The sequence below is a fragment of the Pyxicephalus adspersus genome, chromosome 1, assembly GCF_032062135.1.
Source record: "Pyxicephalus adspersus chromosome 1, UCB_Pads_2.0, whole genome shotgun sequence".
In the NCBI taxonomy this organism is placed as follows: Eukaryota; Metazoa; Chordata; class Amphibia; order Anura; family Pyxicephalidae; genus Pyxicephalus; species Pyxicephalus adspersus.
The window spans coordinates 164465745-164475852 of record NC_092858.1 but is presented as its reverse complement, the minus strand read 5'-3'; the positions used below and the strand labels follow the sequence as shown (position 1 = coordinate 164475852).

Genomic DNA, 10108 nt, shown 5'->3' with positions numbered 1-10108 from the left:
AAAAAAAATGCACATCAGTATGCAGCATGGAGTACATGTAGCCCTGGAGAAATGCTGAAAGTAAACCTTAGCACGGAAGAGACACCAGAACATCGTCGGTCAACATGAACCACCTGGCGAAAGAAATGGCAGCGCAATCTGGGCTTCATGCGCTCGAAAGATATAAAAGGAGACATAAAAGCATTTCATGATATAAAAGGAGACATAAAAGCAAAATTCCTATTTTGTGTACATTTTATTTCAATAAACATTGCATTTTAACACTAAACCATGTTGTGGTTTTGTAGCTTTCTTGCTTTGTATCAAACATTTTTCCTGTCCAAGGGTGACAAGGTTGCTCCTCCATAATACAAGAAGACGAGTAAACTTGCTGCTTTGCTTTGAATTTTTTTTTAACTTTTGCAATGGCTAATAAAAATTATTATTATTATTAAAAGTGAAAAAAATGAAGCTACTTTTCTACATATTGTTCTATAACACCAAATTGCATTAAAAGGTACTGCTTCCCCCACCTCCTAGATTGTAAGCTCTTCGGGGCAGGGTCGTCTCCCCCTCCTGTGTCTGTCTGTACCTGTCTGTCATTGGCAGCCCCTATTTAATGTACAGCACTGTGTAATATGTTGGCGCTATACAAATCCTGGTTATTAATAATAATAACAATAATAATATTGTTTGCTACTGGGGTAAACAGGGGTTGTTGTAGCTCTTGTAGTGAATGCTATGTAGGGTTAATGTGTATGAATTTGATGTACAGCACTGCGTAATATGTTGGCACTATATAAATACTGTTTATAATAATATTAAAAGGTAACTGTTAACATTAAGATTTAAACTTTAAAAGGTGACGAGCAGAAGCACGATGGCTGGGGTTTGCTGGATGAGACTGTTTTTGGATAACTCAGCCTCTAGTAATAATTAAACTCCCAAGGTAATTTGTCAGACAGGCATTTGTGAGATTGGTAAACTCTCCCAGAAGGGAGTGTTTCCCTGGAATGCAAAGTACATATCAAATCTAAACACAGGCATTTATCAAAGAAAGCATTGGAAGGTACGCCTGGCTAATCAGCAGAACAGCCCATTCTCCATGAACGTGGGCTCATTAAACTGCAAAGTCTGAGATGTGAGGCCAGTTGGATGCAGAGAGAGCCAGGACTCACACAGCTCCTGATAACCTGGACCAGGGTCTTATCTCAGAGCAGCTGAAGAATCTCAGCACTGGGTATGTATACTGCTGGATATATGCTATGTATCTGGATCATAAATGCAGGAAAAAAATAAAAATTTGAGATTGGAGAATCTGCAGTCTGCTCCAGACTGCCACTTAATTTATAGAATTCCTAAAAAAAAGTCTGTTGACAACTCAATTAATATATATATATATATATATAATTTTTATTATTATTATTATTAATAATGTATTATTATTGCTGTCTGAGTCCCTGATATATATATATATATATATATATATATATATATATATATATATATATATAATTTTATCATATTATTATTTTATTATTACTATATATTTATATTATATAATATTTATATATTACTATATATATATTATATTATATTTATATATATATATTATTTTGACCCCTTTTTTATTTGTCTTTATTGATTGCTGTCTGAGCCCCTGTTGGCCACATTTACCTCTGTATTAGTAAGTACCATTATCACCAAGGCAGAAAATTAGTTAAAAATCCAATCAAATTCAATTACTAATATCTGTGATTCTTGCGTTAAAGCTGTGTAATTCTTGCGAAAGAACGTGGGAAAACTTTTATAAATAGTCACCAGAACAGAAAATAAAGGGGAAATCTTTCAATGTTCTGGTGCCAACTATTAGGGAGATTTCACTATAACAAAAAATTCCTACCTGTCACCTGTGGATGAAGAATAAATTTAATGACTTATATAGTTCGATACTACTACTTATATATTTCGTGGCCTTTGTAAGGCAAAGCTTTATAAACATCTGACTAAAATGGGGACAAATGGGAAGAAAGCTGGTAGAAGGATAAGATTTGTAATATGGGACTGTCCTTGTAAAAGTGAGTCAGTTGGAAGCAAACCCTATAGAGCATAAAAAAGACAGAACATTTTTTGGAATTTGGAATAAAATGTGGAAGGGTTTGAAACTTCTACATTTCCTGTGTCCTTATGTGGTTGATTTATCCAACATACATGTTTTGGTGACATGTGATATGTAAACTTTTCTGTAGTCAGAATACCAGGGGAAGGAAAATTGTTCAGACACTTGTTCTGGAGACAATGGTCTATGATGATAATTCCCATCATTTAGTAGTGATTTCATGTTATATATCATGTTGTATTTATAAAACAGGAAGTAAAATTGCTCCTTTCTTTGGTTGAAAGCCGGTTAAATACAATGGGTGATTGATCAAAGCTCCCCTAGACTGGAGAAGATAGACTATCATGGGAAGACCTAGGTGATCCAGCAAACTAATGGATCTAGTTCTGGATTGAAAACATTTCAAAATAATAACAAATGATTTTAAAAAATCTATTCTAGGATGCACTCTGCATTCTTGCATGATAGTCTATCTTTTCAAATCTTTAGAGCTTTAATAAATCAAAACCAATATGATAGTTTTCCTCAAATTGCTATAATCTAATCATCAACAAAACCAATTCTATGCTGTTTAACTATTAGTAATTCATTGATTTTTATTTTTTTCTTGCTAATTTTATTTGCTTGTTGGATGCCAGTTTACCTTTCCCTATGGTTTTGGATTGGATAAACCTACAAAGTCCTGATCAGATGGTATCCTTGGCATGAATTTGGTCAATGACCCCAATGCAGGCATTATATTAAGGAGAATCGTCTATATTTTTTGTTCATAACTTTTCCCATGCAGAGCTGGAGGTATCCATAAGATAGTTGTCATGTATAATGGAATAAAAAGTGTGAACTAACCACCGCTCTAACGTTTAGGCACCTAACATTGCCTGAACTACTCATGGATAGCCATGGGATACCCAGAAACCTGGGACTGCTAAGAGAATGACCACATAAATTTACAAAATACAAGATTTTCTGATATTGAACAGGATGGCCTTCTAACTTCCACCCTTTGCATCTGTGTGCAGAAATTTCTGAGAATTTACTGAGTTTTACAGGTGAATCTTTCAGCACGCCTGGGTCTGGAGTGTGAAAAGCAATCACAGAATAAACACAGATTACTAAATGTATGGAAGCTGGCATATACAATATCTAATGCTAGGTTACTCCCATTAATGCCTGTGTGTGTGTTGACATTAAACCATCAGTGATGAATGGGTAAGGCATGCAGGAATCCTTCTCAGTGGGAATATTAACCTCGCTTATACTGAGTCACACCATCCCTGTACATCATCAGCATCTGTATATTGCACGGTATCATGCTGGGTTCATCCAAAACAAAACCAGTTTTTGCTTTGTAGGGCACAAGCTCAGCTTTAGCTCTGAATTATATAATCTGTTGCATTACAAATTCCATTTTGCTGTCTTTGTTTTTTTTTTTGGGTGGTCTGGAAAGGGTTGCCTGGATTTGCTAATGTTTACAATAACATGGGAGCGTGCCAGTACCCGAAGAGATTGGAGGGGTGAATTAAGGTTATGCAGTGGGATGGAAGGAGAGAAAGACACAGGGATTATATGTAGAATTTTAAAATAAATGCAAACCCTAATTGACTTTAAGTTTATGAAAGCACCAGGTATCACAAACCAATTCCTTTCTTGGCATAAAATACTTTTTTATCCTTTGCTGTCTATGAGTACTTGCTGATCACCTGCAGCATCTTTGTAGCATTTTTCATCTACATGCAGTACAGCAACTTCTGCAGGTCACTTCTCATAGTCAGTCTACGATGGTGACAAAAGTGAAAAGGGAAAAAACAGAGACTGACATTAGTGATATCTTCAATTACCTCCACAGTTCTTGTCCCATTATTCTGACTTGATAGAAAAATACCCCCCAGCCACTCTCCTCACTCCTCCAATGACCTAATAATGACTTCCCCACTCATAACCTCATCACACGCACGGGTACAAGACTTTTCTAGAGCAGCCCGACTCCCTGCAATGGTATTGTACAGACATTATACAGCATTGCCACCTTTAGGAATATTGTCCAGAACAATGCTGAGCAGTTCAAGCTTGAGCAAGTGAATATAGATAAAACATGGCTAAAAAAAAGTCTGGAGATCAGTTGTAATAGAATTATTATTATACTTTATAGTTAAGTGCAAACATATAAAATAATCAGGTGTGGCAAATCACATACAAACAGCGACACATGAGGAGAAGAGAACCCTGCCCAACAAAGCTTGCAATCTAAGATACTAAAATATAATACTATAATAGAAAGGTTTTAAAAATAGTATTATTAAAGAACAATCATTTATGACACACAGAGTCTTAGATCATGTCCAAATCAGCATTTTTTTGCAGGCCTCCAAAAAAAAGCTTAACATTGGACCAAATGGGTCATCTCATTATCCTGTATTTGACGGATGGTACAAGGCAGCAGTATCCTGGATGGTCTGCTGCCCCTGCCACCTCCATAAACAACAATTGGTGCCACTTGCTAATATATTTTTTTTTAATTTACAAGCATTTTTATGCATTTTTCATTTTTTACAAGTGTTTTCAAATAGCAAAAAGAAAAAAAAAAGCGCTAGGCCAGTGTTTCTTGGCCTAGCATGGGGAATCCCTTGAAAAAACTTTCATATCATTGTCAGTATGTCATTTGCAATCCCTATGTAATGTACGGCGCTGCATAATATGTTGGCGCCATAAAAATCCTGTTTATTATTATTAATAATAATATTAATAATAATGCCTTTGATGAACCCCAGCATTAATTGCTATATCTGCAGCTCATAGTACATTAGTATGCTGGTCGGTAGGATAAATTCTTCTTATATTACTGGCCATTGAGAAGAATGTCACCCTTACAGATAGCCAAAAAGATCATTGGTGTCACTTAAACTGACCTGAGAGTCAGAGATTGCTCATTGCTCAAGGAACCCCTAGAAATCTCTGGAGGAATTTAAGGATTCTATGGTACCCTGGTTGGCAAACACTGGTCTAGGATTGATTGCAAATGGGTGCACAGCAACATTTGTCCTGGAATTAAAAATAATGGGAGCTGACTTTAGGGGCCAAATTACATCAATGTATACACATTAACACTACATAGCATTCACTACAAGAGCTACAACAACCCCAGTTTACTCCAGGAGCAAACAATATTATTATTATTATTATTAATAATATTATTAAACCGGATTTATATAGCGCCGACAAACTGTACATTAAATAGGGGTTGCAAATTACAGACAGACACAGAAGAGAAAGAGAGGACCCTGCCCCGAAGAGCTTACAATCTAGGAGATGGGGGAATATCACACAATAGGAGGGGAGATAGCTCCCTAAATGATAAAAGCACCATATCAGGGTACTTGTACCCTTTAGTGTTCTTTATCCCAGGTTTAATGATAGATGACCATGACACATAGTAGACTTTAAGAAACCCATATGTACCTAGATTCAACTTTTTGAAAGCTATGAACAAACGTGTACATACATAAACACAGAAGGCTTTTCCTTTAAGAGATTGCTTCATCCAGGAGCTTTTGGAATTCATCATACAGAATATATACCTAAATGTTTCCTTGGAATATTTCCACATTTTTTTAAAATATGTTGCCTGTTCATACAGCTGCATCTATATTTACATTGCAATATCTGTTCTGGGAGAATGAGCAGAAGAACAAACAGCCTAACACAGAGGGGATTGTCCTCAGGGCACTAAATTAAGTTGTTAATTACCTTTATGTTTTGATTCCCTACTGGGATTTCTCTCTGAGTAACTAAGGAGATTAATCTTTAAATCCTTCTTATGGCTCAGCTAAAAAGCCAAAGACAACTTTCTCTATTGCTGTTTTCTGAGCTGAAAATGTCACTCAAAAAGCAAGAAAAGGGGGGCAAAATAAATGAACTTTCTGCAGAAAATAGTGGCAGGTTCATTATATAATGCGGGTTTAGATGAGTTTTTCTCAACTAGGGTTCCTCCAGAGGTTCCTTAATCAATGAGCAATTTGTGCCTATCAGGTCAGTTTAACTGACACCTCTGATCTGTTTGGCTATCTGTAAGGGTGACATTCTTCCCAATGGCCGCCATACTAATGTACTGTGAGATGTGGATATAGTAATTTTAGTAGAGGTTCCCTAAGACCTAAGAGTTTTTTTAACGGTTCCCTCATATTTAAATGGTTAGTAAACATGGCTCTAGAACATTTAAATTGATATTGAGAGAAGCATTAAAAACACACACATATATATATAAATATATATATTTATATATATATTATATATACTGTGTATATATATATATATATATATATATTATATATATATATATATATATATATATATTTTATACAAAAAGCCCGGCCAGACTGTACAGCCGATGACCAGACTTTTCTCTGCTGCAGTTAAGCCACACGACTTGGTCCCCCCCCCCCCCCCCCCCCCCCCCCTCCAGCCAGGGATTGGGCAGCGAGGAAGCAGTAAACTAATATAAAACTAATATAAACTAACGAAAACTAATGAGGTCATCTCTTTGCTTCACCTAATAGAGTTTCCTTTGCTAGGACATGCAACTACAGAGCACCTTGCATTGGATTCCTGAACTGCTCCTTCCTCTTCTAGTCTTAGAACCTCTTTATAGGGGGTCAAAAAAGTCTAAAATTATTGAAATTACATGTTTTTAATTAAGAAGTAAATCAAATATTCTTAGATTTTTTTATGTTTGCAATGTGTTCAGTTTTAACCATTGATGACCCAAAACTCCTATGTGCTTTGCTTCTGACCTCTGCAGTGTGGCAAGGATTTAGCAGGTGACACAGCAAGTTACAAATGGTGTCACCCAGCAGAAGTGTGGGAATACCTGTGCAGAATGATATATTTTGTTAGTATTGTGCTGTACTGCTTTACCAGAGTTCCACTTTAAGCACCATTTATTTATAACCCTGGATTCGGGACTTTCCTTATGAATCTGTGCAGACTTAATTTATGAGGTTGATGTCATTGCTCCTTTAACTAACTAAAGACATTTAGCCAACAACGGCTGAATTCCATTTCCTGCTACTGGTGTTGCTGCGTGGCAGACGAACCAAAGATAGATCAGGAAAAAAAAAGAAAAAGGGAATTGCGGAACAAAAACATAAAGCAAAAATGAGGAAGCGTTCAGAAATTCGATTCGATTGTGCGGAATGCGTATGTCCGCTGTGTAACTTGAACCGATGAGAAATGTCCATAGCTGGTAAGTGTTTACACCACTGATTTAACACTGTGATACACTGATGCCATCCAGCTCATACAATATAAAAAGGTTTTCTATGTGACCCCCACATATAATTGTACTGGGGGCATAAATTCCCTTACATGGGCTTGCTGGGATTTGTAGTTCTCAGCCATTGGGGGCTTGTGGTCGCTTTATAATTCCTCCTTCTTCTCCTAAAAACTTGTACTATATATCTCTTGTTTTTAGTGGAAAAGACTTGTCCAATTTTCCTACTCTTCACTCTGCAGTCTGTGAATAATGAAAACCATCAGCTGTGTACCCTGCAGGAATCTTATACTGGCTGCAGATCTTTTATACAAGTCGCATCAAAGAAAAAGTTTAAGCAAATTAAAATGTTTAATGTACATGTTCTGTAAAAGCAGCTGTATACTCGGGTTTTGTTTCCCATTTAAAGTAAAACCAAAAACATAATATGTTCCCAGTGTTTAGATGAAGTAGCTACATTAGTTTTTTGGCTTTTTTTCCACTACATGTAATCCCTTGAATAGTATACCTCACATATGATAATTTTGTTATTGCTATGTATTCTCAACACATATTGTTGGATTCACTAACTTTTTTTTTGTTTCCAGAGAAATCTTGCCCTGCGCAGCCACTGATGGATGAAATTGTGCTCTTTGAAGTCTGGCAGATTCAGTATTAGGATATCAATGTCCTTCTACAATCAGCACCTCTCTTTACTAGGCTTTCTGGGTCTCTGCATTATATCAAGCCTTGTGCTTAGCCAGAATCACACATTGATATTTTCCAAAGACAACAATATCCGTAACTGCAGCTGCTCCTCCGACATCCATAGCTGCGATTACAGTCTGGCCAACCTGGAGTGCAGCTGTAAGACTGTCCACCCAAAGAACAAGACCGGATCTAGGTTGAGCTACAGTGGCAATCTGACCATTTGGTTCTCTGATACTTCCACACTAGGCAAGTTGGTGAACTTCACATTTGTGCACAACTTAAAACTTTCACTTTGTGGCACTACAGCTTTGCCAACTGAATACCTGGCTATCCTGGGACTCCGGCACCTGAGGGTGCAAGCAGAGGCCATGGCAGAGCAAAGCTTGACCATTTACAATAGTAGTGATCAGAAGGTCAGGGACAGACCTTTTCCAACCTTCAGAGACAAGCAGACACAATTTCATATTTCTTTCCTGGACACTTCTGTTTTTAATGGGCTCCCCTTGTTAAAATCATACAGCGTGGAGAATGTTTCCAGCATTTTGGAACACTTCCCAAATTTGCCTTTCTCCAGTGTGATCTCTGCAACAAACAAGAGTTACATTGTAACATTAATCTACTGATGGACAAAGATGAGGACTGTAAATAAAAAACACATTTTTGGGTACATATTCTGTCCTATATTAAAAGTGCTTCAAACGCAGGACCTTTGATCTGTATATAATGTCAGTTAAGCAATCTTATAAGTAAAATAAACATTTTTTTTCTATAATATTTACCTTTTATTTTACTCCTTTAAATAACCGTCATCAACCCTAATTACCTACGTCACCTTTTATCTCCATCGCTATTTATTTCCAATTTATTTTTCATTCCTTTATTTTTTAAAACCAATAATATTTCAACTTTTTTTGTTTGCTCAATAATTTTCTTTCGGGTAGCTTTAAATGATTTTATATTTAAATTAGTTTGGAAAAGGTACAAAAAACATAATTTTAATTTAATATCAATATTTAAATTATTTTATATAAATATAATATATATTATATATTTTATTATATTAAATTATATATTTAAAATATTAGTTTAATTCAATCATATTTTCATTATAAATGAAAATTATAATGAAATCATAGTTTGAAATTTTTATAGATAGAGATAACGTTCTGTAACAGTTTTCACACAGAGGGTAATCCTCTTTCCCTGGGATTAAATATTGCAGTTTTTCCCAATATTGTGCCATATTCCAAGGTGCAATTGTAAGGCCCTGGTCACCAAATGCCAGTCCCCCAATCTAATGCTGTACTCTTCACCTTTAGTAATCCCCGGGCGGGCTTGTTGCACACTCCCATGGCATCTGGGGAAGAAATGACCAGTTGCCACCAAACCTAGAATACAGAGCCAGGAGTTATACACAGGTAATCAGTCCATCAGACGAGGTATCCAAGGGCAAAGACAAAGCGGAGTCAAGGTCACAGGCACGAGGTCGGTCTAGGTTGCATAGAATCTAATTGTCAGAAATAGGCAAAGCTAACAAATAAACACACCAGCAGCAAGTCAGCCTAGCCTAATACTACAACAGACACTGATGACTGTAAGCAGAAAGGATATAAATCAGTCAATGGCAGCGTAGGATTGAGTCAGGAACTAATCTGCCCCTAAAATCCCCTTCAGCCTTTCACAGCCTCAGAGTATGTACTGGGGATGCTGAGAAGGTAATGTTAGGAGATGTTTATCTGTCCGGCAATCCCTTGCTGTGTATCGCAGGATATAAGGCATGGTTTATTCTGTACAGTGATGTAATTTGCAGCAGCCAGGAAAACTATAATAGCAGCAGCCCCTGCTTCTCTGCAGTATGATGTATTTTATCGGCATCCCCAGCACACACTGTTAGGCTGTGCACAGCTGAAGGGGATTTCAGAGGCAAATTAGCGCTTCACTCAATCCTGCAATGCTATTGGCTGCTGAGACTTTATAGCCTCTCTGCTCCCAATCGCCAGTGCCTGTTGTAGCGTATAGCTGGGCTAATCTGTACTGGCAAAAGTTTCGTCTGA

At 36.7% G+C, this 10108-nt stretch overlaps 1 protein-coding gene across 2 annotated transcripts; it reads left to right on the top strand.

The window, feature by feature from the left end:
• Positions 1-1013: 1013 nt before the first annotated feature.
• Positions 1014-8826, top strand: EPCIP (exosomal polycystin 1 interacting protein). Of its 2 annotated transcripts, none has more exons than XM_072398216.1 (2): positions 1014-1219; positions 7952-8826. In XM_072398216.1, exon 2 carries the CDS (start codon positions 7982-7984, stop codon positions 8675-8677), a length of 696 nt encoding a protein of 231 aa, XP_072254317.1. In that variant the 5' UTR covers positions 1014-1219; positions 7952-7981; the 3' UTR covers positions 8678-8826. The 2 variants fall into 2 exon arrangements, with proteins under 2 accessions (XP_072254317.1, XP_072254321.1); XM_072398220.1 differs by lacking the exon at positions 1014-1219 and adding an exon at positions 6623-7337.
• Positions 8827-10108: the final 1282 nt, after the last annotated feature.